At 39.4% G+C, this 20,389-nt stretch overlaps 1 protein-coding gene across 1 annotated transcript in view; it reads left to right on the top strand.

The window, feature by feature from the left end:
• Nucleotides 1–13,205: 13,205 nt before the first annotated feature.
• The window catches only part of AGBL4 (AGBL carboxypeptidase 4), a gene marked incomplete at both ends in the record, with an annotated part of 1,416,455 nt that continues 1,409,271 nt past the window's right edge, over nt 13,206–20,389 (top strand). Inside the window, 1 exon segment of the mRNA XM_079697489.1 lies at nt 13,206–13,239. Within this exon segment, the coding sequence (XP_079553615.1) occupies nt 13,206–13,239 (34 nt within the window).

Genomic DNA, 20,389 nt, shown 5'->3' with positions numbered 1-20,389 from the left:
AATGAATGCATGAGTTTTCCTTTTAAAGAAGGTATAGATAAGAAAGTAGAAGAAGGAAGGAAAAAACAGGACTATGTGAAGAGGACAGGCCCCCTCAAGCATTCAGTGGCAAATCTAACAAACTTTTTTTTTCCTTTAAGGTAAAAGTTATTTTGAAGTAAAAATGGGAACTGACTATGATTTTCAAGGCAAGGAATAGAAAACTATTCTTCTTATAGTTTTTCTTCTAAAAAGAGTGAGCTCATACCAGTTCTTTGAAAATATCTTAAAAGATAACATTCCCTCTGTCCCATGGAAATACTGCTTTTATTTGGTAAAAGCAAAACCAGAGAGGGGAAGCATAACTCCCCACTCCTTAAGTGCGGACTGCACATGGTGACTTCCTCCAAAGAGTACAGTACAGAAAGGGGGAAAAAGAGTAAGTTAACAATGGAGAAAACTGACAAATACTACCTCAGTCAGGTGATCAAGATCAACATCAATGTCATAAATCATACTGATAGTATATACCTTTGATATTATGTGATGAAAATGGCAATTTACCTCTGTTTTCATCTTCCCCAAAACACATAACCACTGTCTAATCGTGAGAAAAATATCAGACAAATTGCAATAGAGGGGCATAATTTTGAGTAATGTTCTCCAAAACTCTTAAGGTCATCAAAAACAGGGAAAGTCTGAGAAAATGTTATAGCTAAGAGTAACTTAAGGAGACATAACTAAATATAAAGTGGTATCCTGCATGGGATCTTGGAAAATAAAATTGACATTAAGTAAAACAAAGGAAACCTCGATAAACTCTGGACTTTAGTTAATAATAGTGTATCAAGGGAATTCCCTCTGGTGCAGTGGTTAGGGACTCTGTGCTCTCATTGCCAAGGGTGCGGGTTCAATCTCTGGTCAGGGAATTAAGATTCCGCAAGCCGTGCTGTTTGGCCAAAATAAATAAATAAGTAAACAACTTCGTACATCTTCATAAAAAAATAATAGTGTATCAATATCGGTTCATTAATTGTAAGAAATGTACCATACTAATACAAGAACTTAATAATAGTGGAGACAGGGTGTAGGGTATATGGAAACTATTCTATTTTCTCAGTTTTTCTGTAAATCTAAAACTATCCTAAAAATTAAAATCTATTTTTAAAAAAAATAACAAATAAAAATGCTTAGAGGTTCATTTGAAGGGCTTCCATGGGAATTTAGTAGAACACAGAAACAATGGAAGTTACATAATAATCTCTAATATTTGCAGTGCTTTCTGGTTTAGGAAATGCGTTAATATATACAAACTCATTTAATTTCTAAATAATCTAGTGAAGTAGATACAATTAATTACTCCTATTTTATGGTTAGGAAAACTGGAGCTTAGAAAGATGAGGTGACTTGCTGAGAATCAAAAGCTGATTGGACTCTAGTTTCAATGATGTTTTCATCACATCCCAGTTACCTTTGTATTTACTGTCCCTGAATTTAGCAACAAAGAATAACAAAAACAATAACAGCTCTAGTGTTTTAATGGTTAATGAACTTAAGCCAAATGATTAATTCTTAAACTTTTTCCTATTTGACCTCAAAAGATATTTATCTAAGATCTTCACTTAATCATTGGTTAGTGGCATCTGATCAGGAAAGTCAATGAGCTGTGTTTGTCTTTGACAAGGATACAGAGTGTGTTACCACTGAGGGTGGATGGTAATGTGCATGGGCAGTAGTTTACTTCTTGTCAGAGAGCTTTACCTTTTAGCTTTGCACAGTTTAGGAATCTGACCTCTGCTTAAGGCTACTTTAAACATCTCACTTGGCTTTTCAGAGTTTGCTGATAATAGATGGTGTTCTCTACTTTGAACCGGGGAAGTGTTCAAAGACCAGCGATGGTCTGGGGATCCTTTACAAAACATTCCAGCTGCAGTAGCCATATGCCACTCCATCTACATGTATTGTGTGGGTATTGTTCTGCAGTGTTCCACAGCATGCCCACTCTTGCTTTTGGATTACAGACTCCTTGGGGTATTGAAATGTTTCTTATTTGGACCATTTTACCTGCTACAAAGCAACACGTACCCTTTCTCCCTCCAAACACACAGGACATGTGGATCTTAAATTGGCCATTGTAGGAGCAAGGAAATATACATATGTGAAACGACATCTTTTGCAATCGGTTTATTGTGAGGCATCTGCCAAGACACATATAGCAACAACAGCAATGATTGGATATTAGTAAATACATCTATGTGGGATGAACTCACTGTATAGAATCTGTCTTTAAGTCCATTATAAGCTGGCTTATAATTATGGATCTTGTTGCATGTCCAGAAGGGTAGCTGACCTGGGTGTCTGCCAGATCTTAGTTGGGGAGTGGGTGTAGGTGGGAGATGAACAGGTCACACACAGAGAATTTTAAAGAAGTTTCTCCCATTTAATGTTGCTTTTAACTTCTCATATTGCTGGAAACTCTGTTAGAAGGAAAGTCCAGATTATTTTGATCACCTTTGGGAGCATTTAGAAAGAGGATGTTTTTAGCAGCTTTGGGGCTCAAATCATTTATAAGGCTTCAGGGACTACACTCAACTTCTCCAACCACACAGAAGGCATTTTCTCCTGTTCACCTTATTGTTGAATCATCCCAGATTACCTACAGCTTCCTGAGTATTCAAGCTGTGTTCTCTTACCCGCTGCTCCTCACATCTCTTACTGTTTCCTTTACCTAGGATTCTCCCCTTCTTCCTTACTTGCCCTTCAAAACTCAGCTTATTTTTTACCTTCCTCTAAGGAAATCTCCTTTGATCATACTGTCTTTCAAGTGCAAGTTTAGGTTAGGTGTACCTTCTTTGTACTCTCCAAATACATGTACACAGAACTATCATAGCTTTTGTTTTGTTTGTTCATTCATTTATTTAGTCATTCATTCAAAAATATTCATTAAATATCTACTATGTGTCGAAAGCTGTTTTACCTGCTGATGATAACAGCAGGGCACAAAACAGGTAAGGTTCCTGCTCTCATAAAAGTTATAGTGGGGAAATAGTCAATAAATAAGTAGGCAAATAATTAAATAAATTTTATGATTTTAGATATTAAAGGGAAAAAGCTGGGTAATGTAATAATGAGTGACCAAAGGTGGGCGTTATTTTAATTGAGTGGTCAGGGAGGGTTTCTCTGAGGAGGTGACATTTGTAAAAAGACCTGAATGAAGCAAATGATATGAAGTTATGAGGGAAGAGCAGCCCCAGCAGAGGGGAACAATGAAGGCTGTGAAAGGGAAACAAGCTTGAGGTATTTGATGAACAGAAAGGAGCTTGTGTGGCTGGAGCATGGTGAGTGAAGAGGAATGGGGTAGGAGGTGAGATTGGGAAGGTAGGGCTAGCCAGGTGATGTTGGACATTAAAGGCCAAGGAGAGAACTTTACGTATTGGTAGAGCCAAGATTTGTACCTAGACTTACCGTACTCTAAAACTTGTGCCTATCATATTGCCTATACCTATCATATTCTATAATACAGTGATGGGAAGTGAAACCTTTAGGCTGTTCAAAAATATGTAATTAAATGTACTAAAATTTAATACAAATGTTTTGGGAAAAATTAGTCATATTTATTAATCAGGAAAGAAATATACAGTTTTAGGCCTAGTATTAGTCATTGATCTATTTTGGTCAACTCAGTGAGGATATAGGTTTTTATCAGGCTAAACTATTCTTGAAAACTGCTGTGCTTATAAGTCAGAGAACATCTCAATTCCAATTCCAGATTTATAACACTAATTGTATATTCAGCTTTTTTTGGGCATATTTTATGAAAAAAAGTCGTGGCCCAGTGTTTCATTACATAGCCATAAATTTCCAGATGGTTCTGGGATATATATACTTTCATACACAATTTCAGGGATATTTTTACTGGACATAGTTAAATTTCTTCTTTGTCACTTCCTCTTAAAACTAATAGAAGAGATGCTTATTAATTTGGATACATCCTAAGGTTTGCACTCCAACAGCAATTCTGGAAATTTAGGCTTATTGGCATCATAATCTGTGAATCTCTTCTGAAATTGTTACTCCATTTCTACCATGTAACTCTATAACTCTAGAATTTGTTGTTCTTTTGAGCACTGGAAAATAAGTTTCTGTGGCCTCATGTTCAAACTAAATGTCTTTACTTGAACAAGTCAGCAACAGCCTTGTTTTATTCCCTACAGTTTCAAGCTCAGTGTGTTTAGATATTTGTCACATCAGAAAGTCCAATCTTAATGACACTGGGGGACCTAGAAAAATGGGTGTCATAGAGTCTTTTAGCTCCAAGTTTTAAATTTTATTTCTTAAATAAGTTTCTAACAATCAAGCCACTTGATGTCATTAAATAGGTTTCCATACCCTACTTTGTCTCTTTCAAATATCCCCAAAATAAGTATCAGTTAAGGCATAAGCATGAAGAAAATTGGAGATCTTCATCTGTACTTTCATTAAATCACAGAGAACTCAGCACATTTAGTTCATACCACACTCTGAAAGAGGTATGAAAGCTGGAGTGCACAACCCTTCTCTCCTAAAGGGATGAAAACAATCTTCCCCCTTTTCTGCAGGTGCCCCATCTGTGACAAGTGCAGTTGGCTTTTCCACATTTAAACCAAACTTCTCAAGTTTCTTCTCAGCAGATGGTTAAGTTCTACCCATTCATATGTCCTGGCTAATTGGGTAAAACATTTTTTTTCCTGTAAATGTCACAACCAGAATGTTGGCAAGGGTATCATGTGATAGGTATTTGCACACCCTGCCAGTGAGAGCATAAAGGGATGTGGTCTTTAGGGAGGACAATTTATCAATATGTTTCAAGAGTCTTGAAAAGTTCATCCCCTCTGACCCAGTGACCTCATGTCTATAAATCCAACCAAAGAACTGATCAGAGATGACAATCAAAGATATATATACAAGGATGTTCACTACGGCATTATTTATGACAGAAAAAGAAAGTAGGACTTGATTGACCTAAATATCCAAGAAGGGAATTGTTTAATTAGTTATTATGCATCCCTAAGATGGATATTTTGCAGCAACAGGAATAATGTTTTCAAAGAATACCTTGTAATATGAGAAAATTCTCATGGATTAAAATTAAGTGATAAAACTAAGGCATAAATACATTTTGTGAGATCTCAATTAAAAAATAAATTTATATATGGGTACAATGCATCCTCTAGTCCCATCTCCATTGGATTCCCTAGATACTAGGGGTTGGTGAGGTCTGATCCTTCTTGGACTACCCTGTCCCGCTAATCTCGCCCAAATGAAGAGCTACATACAGTATACAAAGTTCTTTAAGGAGGTAGCTCTTAGCAAGGAGTGGGAGAAACAGACGGAAACTCATCCATTTTCAGCAGTCTCTTTTATGGAAGAAGTGAAGGTTTTCAGACTTGGTCCTTCAAAAAGAGGGTGGCGTTTGTGGGAATTTCCATCTTGGGACCTCTTTCCCCTCTCAATTTCCTTGACCTTTCTTCTTTAACCCCATCTTCTTCCAAATTTCTGTGGCCCATGATCTCATTCCCTTCTTTGGGAACTCTACTCCTCTCTCTGAAGGAGGACAATCTGTCCTCTGACCTGTATATATCTGATTTGGGCAGTTTTCCTTCAGCTTCTACTCTTCTCAGTCATTGCCTGTTCCTAACAGAAAGATATCACTACTGATTTCCTCATTAATTCACCCAAGAAATAATCACATCTCACCAAGGGTGTGTGTGTGTGACACTCATATTTCTTGGAGGCAATCAAGATTTACCAAGGACACACGATCACTTCTATGTGTTTCTTTATGGTTTTATCACTCAAGTGTGTATTCCTAAACAATATAATATAGTTGTGCACATTTTTAATTTAATATGTCCCCACAATTGGAAAGGGAGATATAAGAAAATAAGTTACAACTTAAGTGATAGGTACAATTAAAATGTAAACACAATGTAGAGAGGTAGTACATTGCACTAAGTAAAAACACAGAATCCAGAGACAAGCTGGTTGGGTTCATATCCCAGTGTTGCCAATTATTAACTCTTTGAGCTTGACCAGTGTATTCAGATTCTCAGTGTTCATTCTTCTCCTTTGTAAAATGGCAATAATAATAATACCTATTTAAACATGGAAGGAAATATACATTTTTTAGGAAATAAAGCAATTAGCTAAATGTTCAATTCAGGTAGAGTAAACCCTAAGAACCACAAATGGGGAAAAAAAAAGGGAAGAAATGATTAAATTAAATAATGGGGCATAGACTTCCAATTGTCCCTCCATATTTTTCCTCCTCCTCCTCTTCGTTAAATAGATCAGTTTCATGTTCATGTGACCTGTGCAGTCACACAGGGTGCAATACGCAGAAAGCCCCAAGATTAGTTTAAAGCTCTCCTGATGCCATCTTGAAATTCTTAATAATTTTTGCACTGGGCCACACCAATTACGTATTCTTTCCTGATCTGGGCACACAACTGCCCATAACAGAGACTCATTTCTTCAGCTAGGAGTGTTTCTGTGAGCAAATTCTCTCAATGGGATATAAGTAGATTTGTATGTGCAACTTATAGAATGTGCCCTTAAAAGACATTTCTCCTTCTTGCTGGCTGAAATATAATCTTAATGGCTGGAACTCCAGTAGTCATCTTGGACCAAAGTGGAAACCATGCAAAGTGGAGCACCAAGATACACATAGTTTGACCCCTGACATTTAGAGTACCATAACAGCCCTGAACTATCTCAGAACTTCTTAAACTTAAGAAAGAAGAAATATTTTATCTTGCATAAGCCACTGGCATTTTGGGTTTTTCTGTAGCTTGTACCTAAATCTAATCCTAATTGAAAGAGAGAAAGAGAGAGAGCAAGAGTGAAACAGAGTGAGGGTGAGTGAGAGAGGGAGATTCACAAAATTAAAAGGTTTGAAAAGATCAATAAGATAGATATATCTCTGTTAATACCAATCAAGAAAAAAATGGAGGGCTTCCCTGGTGGCGCAGTTGTTGAGAGTCCGCCTGCCGATGCACAGGACACGGGTTCGTGCCCTGGTCCGGGAAGATCCCACATGCCGCGGAGCGGCTGGGCCTGTGAGCCATGGCCGCTGAGCCTGTGCACCCGGAGCCTGTGCTCCTCAACAGGAGAGGCCACAACAGTGAGAGGCCCGCGTACTGCAAAAAAAAAAAACCCAAACAACAAAAAAAGAAAAAAATTGAAATAAACACAATTCGTAATAAAAACATATATAGACATAAGAGAGATCTTAAAAAATATGAAAATTTAAAACATAAATGAAATTGATAGATTTCTGAAACATATAAAATGTCAAAATTGGCTCCAGAAAAGTACAAAATAATAACCATTAAAGAATTAGAAATGATAATAAAAAATGTCCCTCCCAAAATTCTTTAGGCTCAGGTGACCCATTTTCTTTTCTTTTTTTTTTTTGGCTGCATTGGCTCTTCATTGCTGCATGCTGGCTTTCTCTAGTTGCAGTGAGCAGGGCCTACTCTTCATTGTGGTTTGCGGGCTTCTCATTGCGGTGGCTTCTCTTGTTGCGGAGCACGGCCTCTAGGCGTGCTTCAGTAGTTGTGGCGTGTGGGCTCAATAGTTGTGGCTCATGGGCTCTAGAGTGCAGGTTCAGTAGTTGTGGCGCACGGGCTTAGTTGCTCCATGGCATGTGGGATCCTCCTGGAGCAGGGATTGAACCCATGTCCCCTTCATTGGGAGGCAGATTCTTAACCACTGCACCACCAGGAAGTCCTAACCATTTTATTTTCTAACATAGATATAAACATTTAAAAAATAAAACAGCTAACTGAATCCAACAATGCATTAAAAACAAACTGTGATCAAATAATATTTAACCCAAAAATGCAAAGATGTTTCAACATCAGAAAATCTATTAATTTGTTTTACTGCATTAAAGGAGAAAAAAACACATGATTGTGTTAGTAGTTGCAAAAAGAGCTTTCAATTTAACATTCAATATTTACATGTAATTGAAAAACTTTGAAAACTTCTTCAGTTTGACAAAGACTTTGAGTCAAAAGTTACATTTAACAGAAAAAATTTAGATGCAGCACCTTTAATGTCAGGAAAAGACAAGAATCCCAGCTATAAACTACTTTTAAACACAATACTAGAGGCTCTGGCTAAAGTAATAATACAGGAGAAAGAAATAGTTAAAAGAATAGGAAGGGAAGAGACAACTACGGTTTTGCAGTTGATTTTTCTTATAGGTTAAAAAAATCTGAAATAGTAAACAAACTGTTAGACATAATATGAGAGTTCACTGAATTTTACAATTCTAATATTAACTCATAAAAATCAATAGCATTTGTCTACATAAGGAAAGCAAGTATAAAAAAAATTATAGAACATAAGATATTCACAATACTATAAAAGCTATGAAATATCTGAGTAGTACATTTTAAGTAGTATTGTCAGGGAAGACCTCTCCAATAATGTAACATTTGAGATGAGACCGGAATGAAGTGAGAGGCAGGCAGATATCTGAAAAAAGAACAGTCTGGGCAGAGGAAATTATAAGGATAATGACTTTGCACAGCTGATTTCTCTCTTCCTTTCAACATCAGAATATTTTTCTTTCTGTTGAGTTCAGTCATGTTCTAACTTTTAAATATTTTATTCAGGCTAACAAAAAAAATCCCTAAATAACTCTTTTATAGCCTTAGCATAGGGCAGTTGTTGTTGTTGTTTTTTTTAATTAAAACTTAAGAACCAGATAAGAAAAGACTGGTAATAGTTTTAGAAGGCCAAACCAACATAAGCAAAGCAGAAATATAAATGACAAGTTTGATTAAAAAATATTTTCATCTCTCTTCTGCCCACTCTACACTTCATCTGGCTCACCCCAGGTCACCCTTAATACTCAGCTCAAGGGTCATTTCCTCCAAAAATCCTTCCCTATGCCTACCAAGGGCATCTCTCTTTGATGCTCCTTCTGAGCATGCCTGTATCATTGCTCTTAAATTTTTTTGAAATTGTAAACTGGATTTGTGTTAATCTTTTCTTCCTGATTAAATTGTAAATGTTAAAGGCATGGATTTTTGATGTGAAATTACATGATATAACATAGGTGAATTTCTTTGCACATTCCAATCTTCCCTGGGTTTGCTACTTTCTGACTGTGTGACTTGTGTAAGTCACTTAAACTCTCTGAATCCCAGTTTCATCTTCTGTACAGGATGATGACATTAATGCCAATTTTACAACGAGAATTAAATGAGTTCGTACATGTGAGAAATGTGATTATAACTTGAATATCTCTTTCATTCCATACCACATATAACTCAGTGCCAGGCTCATAGTAGGTGTCATTTTAAAAAATGTTTACATCACTCTGTATGACAGACTCTAAGTCTATCCACCTCATTACAAATAGCTCAACTTCATTTCTTTTTATGGCTGAGTAATATTCCATTGTATATATGTGCCACATCTTCTTTATCCATTCATCCGATGATGGACACTTAGGTTGCTTCCATCTCTGGGCTATTGTAAATAGAGCTGCAATGAACATTTTGGTACATGACTCTTTTTGAATTATGGTTTTCTCAGGGTATATGCCCAGTAGTGGGATTGCTGGGTCATATGGTAGTTCTATTTGTAGTTTTTTAAGGAACCTCCATACTGCTCTCCATAGTGGCTGTACCAATTCACATTCCCACCAGCAGAAAGAGAAAGACAAATACCGTATGCTAACACATATATATGGAATTTAAGAAAAAAAAATGTCATGAAGAACCTAGGGGTAAAAGAGGAATAAAGACACAGACCTACTTGAGAATGGACTTGAGGATATGGGGAGGGGGAAGGGTAAGCTGTGACAAAGTGAGAGAGAGGCATGGACATATATACACTACCAAACGTAAGGTAGATAGCTAATGGGAAGCAGCTGCATAGCACAGGGAGATCAGCTCGGTGCTTTGTGACCGACTGGAGGGGTGGGATAGGGAGGGTGGGAGGGAGGAAGACGCAAGAGGGAAGGGATATGGGAACAGATGTATATGTATAACTGATTCACTTTGTTATAAAGCAGAAACTAATACACCATTGTGAAGCAAAAAAAATAAAAATAAAAAAATAAAAGAGACTATGCTCTTGTCTCTTCTCTGCGGGGGGAAAAAAAAAATGTTTACAGAGGGAGTGGGTGAATCCTACAGGGAATATTTTTCCGAAGGAAGCAACCCTCGCTTTGTGGTAGGAGGGTGGCTGGCTGTGGAGGCAGAAACCAAGGGAGATCTTTAGGGAAGGCAGACCTCCCAGGGACACTCTGAATGGCAGCATGGGAAAACCCACTCCCATAGCCCATGTAGGGGGCATGTCTATCCTACACCCTATGCTGTGCTATTTCACACAACAAAAGGGAAGTCTCTGAGGACTCCAGCAGGAATGCACTACTTCCTGAAGAGGAGCTGACACACAGGAGAACTAAACCTGGTCCTGTCAGTGTTGATTTTCCCAGGCATTGCATCTCCTCTGCTCAGTTGGCATTTATGTATCAATACTGTCCAATAGAACTTTCTGCAGTGATAGAAATGTTCTATATACATGCTGTCCAATACAGTAGCTACTAACCACATGTAGCTATTGAGCACTGGACATGTGGACAATCTGACTAAACTGATTTTTAAACTTTATTTGAAATTACAATTGAACAGTTCAGTTACATACAAACATGTTTTCAGATTACCTTTGATGAGAACCTTCCACGTGTTTCATAAATTTGTGTAGATTTACTACACAGCCTTTTGATTTTCCTGGCTCTAATCTACTCTATATACAGCAACCAGCGCAGCTGACCAAATCCATGACCTGCTTAAAAACCGGCCAATGGGTTTCTACCCTTTACAGGATCAAGTCCCCCACATATGAGCTCTCCAAATCTGCCCTGACCTATTGATGTGGCCACTCCTGCCTTGGTCTTCACCTCAGATACACTATCCTTTGCTTTGCCCATGCAGTTCCTATTGCCTCAACCATCCTTTCACACTGTATTCCTGTATTCTTTGCCCATCTTACTGCTACTTGCCCTTGAAGAGGCTGATCAGACACTCCTTCAGAAAGCTTTCCCTGAATATCCCTTCACTGATCACCTCTATCCCAGGCTGGGTTGTGTGCTCATCTTCTGGGCTCCCACAGTCTCCCATGCTTTCTTCTATCAGGACACTGATCATGCTGGGTTGTAATTACTGATTAAATCTCTTTTCCCTTCTGGACTGTGAGCTCCTAGAAAACATGGACAGTGTTATATTCACCTCTTCATCTCCAGCAGTTACACAGAGTCTGCCTCAGCAGAGAAATCAAGGGATGTTTAAGTGAATTATTCTAAAACATCCTAGGTTCTTTATTTACTAAATTTATACTTGTCAAATGCATTTTAATCTATCACACCATTTGTGACTTAGAGAATTCTTTGTGGCAGGCAGGACCTTTGTCTCAGTTTGTTGGAAAAGGAAACTGAGGCTCAATGAGTATGTCAGCTACAAATTGGCACTTGCCATTGGCACTTGCCATCTACCTCTACAAGGATTAAATCATGTGCTGCAACTGCTGACTTTCAACACCCCCTGAAAGGAGTTCAGGGTGGAGAGCAGAAATGAAGCCCTCTGTGCTCTGGGAAAAACTGGCAGAACAGGTCTTCAGATAGTTAGATATTTTCAGGAGCCGATTTTATAAGCCCAATTCTTATATCTCATATCTAGAAAAGCACTAAAATCCTTCATGGTGACGTCTGCTCCTCATGACTAGCAGTAACCTTCATGAGACTAGCAGAAACCTGCATAAATATGTGCTTGATTGCATGTACTCCCCCTTCACCAAAATCACATATATACTGACCTTCCCCCTGCTTCTTTGGAGTAGTTTCTCAGAGCTATCTGAGGTGCTGTCTCCTGGGCTATAGTTCTCATTTTGCCCCAAATAAAACTTAACTCGCAACTCCCATTTTTTTAAGTAGACACATTCTTCGAGACTCAGCTAGGGTATCCACTCCTCTCTGAAGACTTCTCTGATTAGCCATCCCCCCCCGCCCCCCTCCCCCCAACTTACAGTTCCATCGCTCTGATCCTGTAGCATTTCAAAGACTAGTTAACCTCTATCAAAGTCATTATCTCTTTTCCTTTCCCTGTGAGCCCTTGGAGGAGTAGGGGCCTACCTATCAAGGTATTTGGTAAAAAAATTAAGTGCTCAATAAAACAGGTAAGAATGTGCAGGCGTGAACCTAGGAACATTTTTTCATTATGTAAACATTTACTTGGCACCTCCTTTGTGTCAAGCACAATGCTGTATTATGGAGTATACACAGATAAAGACACTGACCCTAGGTATAAGGGAGCTCCACTGTCAAGTGAGGAAAAGAGAAGTAAATAATGCGTAAAGCATTGTAAGTGTTAGGACAGGAATGCACAGGGGACTGTGGGAAGACAGAGCAGTTCTGTAAAGAATAATGTTCCAGTTTGGTCTTAGAAGGTAGTGGCAATTCACCAGAGATGGGAAAGAGCATCCTAGTATACTGAGAAATAGACTAGCGAAAGGGAAGCCTTTTCTAGAGTTGGGGGCTGGTGCGGTTGTAGAGGGGCGAGAAGGCCGACCCCGTTAGCGCCCCGCGTGTTTGGGGTGGGGTGGGCACATCATTATTGATTCTCAGGGCTTTTCAGTTGAAGATATAAGTTACTCAGCACCTCGATCAGGGACAGGCACGCGGTGGGGAGAAGCGCTGGGAAATCAAGAAGCCTGTCCCAAGCTCCCGAAGTTGAGTACCAACCACAGTAAAGCTAGCCCAACCAGCTCTTCGGTCAGCTCGAGCACCCGCGTGCGCGGCAGGAGAGCGCGACCCCAGCGGACCTGGTCCCCGCGCCCCAGAGGCGGCCGAGCATGCTCAGTTGCCAGCACGCGGTGGTCAGGTTGCAGGGTAGAAACGCAGCGGAGTCCCAGCCCTGCAGGAGCTTGTCCCGGGACGGGGTCTGGCGCGGAGGTGGCCTCGCGCCGAAGGGGCGGGGCCTCGGACGCACGCTAGCTCCCAGCCTGCCCCCCGCCACACGCCGGCCGTCCGCACGCCGGCCGCCCGTTGCCATGACAACCGTCGCGCCGCGGCTTCCCGAGGTAGTTCCTGTCAGCCCGCGGATCCCGTCGCCCACTCCCCAGTGCCCCCTAATTTTCGCGTGGGCTCAGAGGCGGAGGGACAACAAAAAATGGCGGAGCGGAGCCAGACGGCGCCTGAGGCAGGTCGGTGGGGGCGGTCGATCAGGGAAGCGCTGAGGCTTCACGGCTGTCCTGGGCCTGAGGGGACAGCCGACTTGGGCATGGCGCTACTCCTGAGGAGGCCACCTCTGTGTTTGCGCGGTGGGGCTGTGACCTCGGGGTCAGGGGTCAAGGGAGGAGCGTACCCCGCTGAGTGGCGGGCAGGCACCCTGGAGTCCAGGCGTCGCAGGGGTGTATGAGAGTGTGCACACTTTTTAGTGAGCATTGGCTGAGAAAGGGCTGGGACCCCACGGAAGACGCCGGACTCCCCTCCTGAGGGGCACCTGTGATGGGGGCTGATTGTCGGGGGTAGGCTGCGTCATGGGGGGGGGGTTGTACACAATCATGTGGGAATATGGGAGGGTTCCCTAAAGGGGCATGGTTTAGGGGAGAGGGGCTCCGATTCTGAGGAGGCAGGTGTAAGTAGGGGGAGTGTTACTTTAGTATCAGGCAGTGCCATGGAAAAGGGATATACGAGTATTTGTGCTTTGGAGAATTGTAGTGCCTGAGGGTCACCGCTGGTCACAGAGAAAATATACAAATCCTAATATGGGTCCTTAAGAGTACAAAAGGCTTGAGGGCACACCCAATCCTACCAAAGGAGGCTATATAGGTATATATGGGATCAGTGGGTATATATGGGATCAGTGATCTTGAAGGTCATTCAGAATCAGAAAGGGGTGCATGTTCACGTATCTGTGGGTGAAAGGTAGTCTTTAAAGTGCAAGGAGACTAACAGGCAGGGAGACCTAGGATCCTGTTCCTGAGGGGGCAGCCTTGTGAGTATGCCTGGGCTTGGAGAGATAGTGACCTAAGTGTCTTACAGGGTCATAGAAGAGAGCAAGGGTTTTTACAGTTCTGTGTATGTGGGAGGGAGTTTGTCCCTAAAAGGGTCTGGGAACTGAAGAACTGGAGCATCAAAGTGATATCTGTGTGTGTGTGTGTGTATGTGTGTGTGTGTGTATGTGTGTGTAGAAAAGCAGTGGTTTTGGAGATATGTGTGGTGGTGGGTGATGGAGTGGTATACATGATCTTGTATATGTGTCCTGATTAGGTATTTTCGTTACAAGAGTGATCAACTCGGGGGTGGAGGAGGGAGGTCATGGTTATGGGAAGAGCATACAATGACTGCAACTGGAATCTGTATGAAGCCATCAAGAATGGTTCAAAAGATGATTATCTCTCAAGACCTGCATGGTTTCTCTTTCTTTCATGGCATCTCTATTCTTCCACCAAGTAATTCCTCTACTCATTTTTTAGTTTAAGCTCCCTCAACTTGAACACGCACATTCTTTTTTTCATAACATCCACTCAACACGTGTCTGAGTGCCAGCTATATGCCAGGCATCAAGTTAAGCACTGAAAACTCTATGCTTGTGATTCTCTTACCTTACTCTTTTTTTCTTTTCTTTTCCCCAATAGACTTACTGCCTTCACACATATTATTTAATCTACTTATTATTTTTATTGCTTATTGCCTGTCTTCCTCCTCTAGAATGTAGGCTCCGTGAAGGCAAGGATCTTTCTTGTGTTTATTAATTCCACATGTCTAGAACCATACCTGGTGTAGAGTTAAGTTATTAATTAATAAATATTTGTTAAATGAATGACTGAATGACCTGATATTGTCTAGATGTTCAAGGAGCTTTCTCTAAGGAAGTGATATTTTAGTTGAGATATAATAGAGATTGAATAAATGAAGAGAAGGACAGAGAGTGGTCCAGGAAGAGGGAAACCATGTGCAAATACCTTAAGGTAGGAGGAAACATGATGCATTGTATTTAAGGAACTGAAAGGAGACAAGTGTGGCTGCACGTAGGGGAATAAAAGGAGAAAAGAGGTAATCTGAAGTAGATCTTGCAGGGCCTTACAGGCTATGATAAGAATTTTGGTCAAAAATTCTAAAATGGAGAGAAGGAATTGAAAAATGTTTAAGAAAAATCAATAGGACTTAATGAAAGATGGGAATGCGAGAGAAGGATGTATCAAAGTGTACTTCTAATGTTTTAGTTTGTGCAGCTGAATAGTTGATGGTGCCATTATGGAGATAGGGAGTCCTGTGAGGGATCTTGGCTGGGTTTGAGAGGGAAGATCATGTGTTTGGTTTTGGACATATGGAATCTGATGTATCTTTGAGATACCCAAATAAGTAAGGAGATTGGCAAGGAAGTTGAATTTATAAGAAAAGTCTGAGGTAGCATGGAGTTAATTACTGAAGCCATAAGTGTGGATGAAATTGCCTAGCAGGAGAGTGTGAGGAGAAGTAGCCTGGGATGAAGTGTTGAGTAGCTGCAACATTTCAGTGCCTTCCAAAGAGACAGAGAGTAAAGAGCACAAGCAAAAGAATGTTTCAAGGTAAGTGGCATATTCAACAGCTTGAATGCTGCCAAGTGATATAAAAAGGAAGACTGAAAAATTAGATTTAGCAACATATTTAGCATCATTGGTAACCTTGATAAAAGGAAATTGATGAAGGTAGGAGCCAAACTATTTAACTTCTGAAACACTAATAACTGGCTTGATCTTTGTTTCGTTTTTTTTTTTTTAATAAATTTATTTTATTTATTTTTGGCTGTGTTGGGTCTTTGTTGCTGCACGCGGGCTTTTTCTAGTTGCGGTGAGTGGGGGCTACTCTTCGTTGCGATGCACAGGCTTCTCATTGTGGTGACTTCTCTTGGTGTGGAGCACAGGCTCTAGGTGCTCGGGCTTCAGTAGTTGTGGCACGTGGGCTCGGTAGTTGTGGCACATGGGCTTAGTTGCTCTGCGGCATGTGGGATCTTCCCAGACCAGGGCTTGAACTGGTGTCCCCTGTACTGGCAGGCGGATTCTTAACCACTGTGCCACCAGGGAAGTCCCTCGATATTTGTGGCTTAATTCAGTTCCCCAAGAAAGAGAATCTGATTGAAACACATCATCTTTTCCCACCAGATCATGTCATAGATCACAAGCCAGTGTAGGACTGACTGTCTTTGAATTGGGTGTACGTCTATTGCTGGCTGGAGACACCTGGTACAAAATATGTCTGTCAGGTGATTCCTCATATCAAGAGCAATAGCTAACATTTATGGAGAGTTTATTATCTGCCAGACATTATACTAAGTGCTTTCAATGATTTAATCCACTTCAGCATCATAATTACTCTCTAAGGCATTATCTCTATTTAACATGTGAAGAAGTTTTGGCACAGAGGAGTTAGACAACTTGCTCAATCTGCAAATAATTGCAGTTTTTTGGCTATTTTAACATTATCTAGATTCATTATTTGGCCTAATGTTTGTATTGCAACATACTACATACTGAAGAAATAATAGCCATGATGAAAATTTCTTCCCTACAGGAAATATTCTAAGCTAAGCATACATTAGCAAGGTAAAGTGAAAAGAGCTGGGAGTCAGATCCTTGTTTAAATCCTGTTTCTGTGACTTATTTGATGTGGACCTCAGATTCAAATTTTCTGATATTCAGTTTCCTCATCCTTAAAATGGGGATGATATTTACAGGATAGTTGTGACTAATAGAGATAATATATATGGAGAGCCCAATAAATGGTGTTTCCTTAATTCCCCTGAAGCTTGAATATAAAAATTCAAATGTATTATATATACTTTACATATAAAAACAAGCTTTAAACATACAGTGATTAACATAAGACATTTCATTTTTCTTCATTAGCATAATTGATTTGCTGTCAGAAGAAAGACGTCAAGTTTTGGAGAATATAGAATTGTTAGCTGAACTATGTGTCATGGGACAAGTCTCTATATGAGGTGGATTTTGAGAAATTTCTTGAAGGAGTGAAGAGACACTTAGGATACTTTTTTATTTTTTTTGCGGTACGTGGGCCTCTCACTGTTGTGGCCTCTCCCGTTGTGGAGCACAGGCTCCGGACGCGCAGGCTCAGGGGCCATGGCTCACGGGCCCAGCCACTCCGCGGCATGTGGGATCTTCCCGGACTAGGGCACAAACCCATGTCCCCTGCATCGGCAGGCGGACTCTCAACCACTGCGCCACCAGGGAAGCCCAGGATACTTTTTTAAAGCATGCAGGTAACTCTGAAAGATGGTCAAATTTGCAAAAGGAAGTTTCTTCTTTTAAATATTATACTTTAAAATGAGAACATGAATATTAGAATTTTTCTTCTTCTCCAACAATTTGACTATTAATAACAATACAAAAGAAACTTATAGTGAACTAAATGTAGAGGTATTAGTCTCAGGCTAGATTGTACCTACTTCAGTTTCTCAGATTCTTCTCCTGCCTTTCCAACTGTCACACAAAAAAAGCTTTTGTTCAAATTACCGTGGAGGCCCATGTAGAGCAGAAATTTTAGAATGATGCAGTCTGTTAAAGTGGCCTCAACCTTGATCACTTTCTCTGTGAATGAAATGAGTTGTTTAAAAAAAGCAACTTTACATTATCTGAAATTATCTATAGACAGAATCTTGAAATTTTAAAAAGCCTTAGAAATGAGAATAATGTTTTCTATCTTTTGTTAGTAACTGGGCAAAATAGTTAAGCTTTTCTGGCTTTAGTTTCCTTGTTTGTAAATTTGGGATAGTAACACCTACTTTTCAGGTGACAATTAGAGATAAGGTATGGAAAGTGCACAGTGTTCTACACCCCCCAAAGAAATGGTAACTTAATTGGTGTATGCACGGGTGTGTGTGTGTGTGTGTGTGTGTGTGCCTTTTCCTAAAGCCTTACTAGTAAAATCACCTTTAAAAGAAGAAGAAATCCAGGTCTACAATCTCTTATTGAGCAGCCTTGCAAATATATTTCAGAATTCAGATTCTTTTTTTTTTTTGGATTATAGAAAGGCAATAAAGCCTTATGTATTGCTTTATGTACTTATATATTTCAGAATTCAGATTCTTTTTTTTTTGGATTATTGAAAGGCAATAAAGCCTTATGTATTGCTTTATGTACTTAGTATTCCATTATGTACTGTTTATTACATAACACCCCCAATGGGGTATGGGAGAGTATCTTATGATCAAACACATTAATATCACATTCACACTAATTGAATAAAAGTTATAAATAGCTTCACATCAATTTAGGTTAAATTTTACTTACAGATTAGTTTTGGCACCAAAGTTGTGAAAAACATTACTGTTTTTAGAGATTCAGGGATTTTGGAATTATGGAAAAGGGAATGTGGACTTATATAACTTTATCCCTTTTTAGAAATATTTTTAAAACTTCAAATTATTTTCTGTCGCATTTATATCTTTTGTAATATCAGTGAGGTTGGCTTTGTGAAAAGATCCCAAAAGTACTGGGACAGAAAACACCTTTTGTTTCCATGATGCTTATGTGCTTGTTTCTTCTAAGGAACTCTGATAATGTCTGTATTTCTGAGATCTATGAATGTTGCATTTGGCTTCAGTTTCAGTATCTTGGCTCAGGGTAATTTTCAATGAGAGATACTAGAGAACTGTAGCATTAAGGTCAGAAGGATGCCAATATTTTGATACATATTCTTAACAGTCACAGCTTTGTCTTTTCGTCATTTAAGAACAGCACAGTCTTCTGTGAGTTTCAGAATATTTTTATTCATTGTTAAATTTCAGCAATGTAGGTGTTAATTTTAGTATTAATTTAAGAAAAATTTTCATTCTTAGCTGAATTTGGTTTTTCTGATTATAAAAGATTATGACAAGTGTGAAAGCTTGTGATAATTTATTAATGGTGTTCACCATATTGGAATATGATAATTTTTACTTTTTATATTTCCCATTTATTTAATGGGATTCATTAAAATTTTTTTTCAAACTGTAGAAAAAGAAGTTTTTATTTGTCATATATTTTTCAGAATTATTGATTGTGAATATTTAACTCTCAAAATAGGCTTTCAGAATAATGTACTTGCATGTCAACTGAAGGAAAACAAAACAAGCAAACACAAAGATGCATAGAATTTTATATAAGATTAAAAACTTTTATATAGGCTTGGAAATTCCTAAATAAAAAGTTTCAACAATTTTACGGAAGGACTTCCCTGGTGGTCCAGTGGTTAAGACTGCGCTCCCAATGCAGGGGGCCTGGGTTCGATCCCTGGTCAGGGAACTAGATCCTGATGCCTTGAAGATGCCACGTGCTGCAATTAAGACCTGGTGCAGCCAAGTAAAGCAAACAAACAAACAAACAACTCCAAAACAATGTTATGGAAAAAAAAATCTGAGATTTGGTGTAAAGGAATGGAAAAAACAATCTGCCAACAATTATAGTTTGCTTGCCTTTTTTCAGGAGTCTTACAAGTCATTAATTTTAATATATTAATCTCTATGTCAGGCTTTGCGGAAGGAATCACTATGCTTTGGACTGTGTTATTCGTTTAAAAATTATTCATTCAAAAATATATATTGAATACGTACCATGTACCTGGCATTGTGCAAAACTCTGGAAATTCAGAGATGTATTAGACAAAGTTCCTGCCTTCAAGGAGTTCCCATCCTAATGGAGGAGGAATAGAGTTAGAAAATTACCATCCAGGCAATGGTAGAGTTGTCCACAGAATTCTGAGGCCAGAGAATGGTTCCCTGAGAGCCTGGGGGTGGTGGCAGTAATAGTTCAGTAAAGCTTCTTGGAGGAAGAACCCATGAATAACAGTTTTGAATGTAAAAAGGAGTTAGTCCAGCGACAGCGGTAGGCAGAGGGACTAGGAGAGTATAGTAGGATTTGGAAGGCAGAGAGAGCAACACGTGCACAGAAAGTTGTGTGGTGAGGGAATAAAGCTTATGCAAAACATTGCTAGTATTGCTCATCTATTAACAGAACTGAAGACTGTATTCCTTCCTACCTCCTACCTCCACCCTGGATTGGTTCTTAAACATTTCTGGGGTCATATATCCCTTTGCCTATGTGATGAAAAAACAATGAATTCTTTCTCCTGGAAATGCACGTTATGTGTAGACACACAAAAACTTGAAAATGATTTCAAGTGGTAACGTCCATCCCCAGAAACCCAGGTTAAGAAATCCTCTATTTGTTAGTTATGAGGTTACATTTAAGAATCTGAAATCTTCAAAGTAGGAATACTTTGGTAGAAAGGGTTGATCTAATAATATCTGGGCTAGAGCAGGTTCAAAGTAAATGCTGGCCCCTACATTATTTGGTCATCAGTTTATCTTAC

The sequence above is a fragment of the Hyperoodon ampullatus genome (assembly GCF_949752795.1).
Source record: "Hyperoodon ampullatus genome assembly, chromosome: 2".
In the NCBI taxonomy this organism is placed as follows: domain Eukaryota; kingdom Metazoa; phylum Chordata; class Mammalia; order Artiodactyla; family Ziphiidae; genus Hyperoodon; species Hyperoodon ampullatus.
Note: the sequence above shows the minus strand (reverse complement) of the source record. Positions and strands in the feature narration are given on the sequence as shown.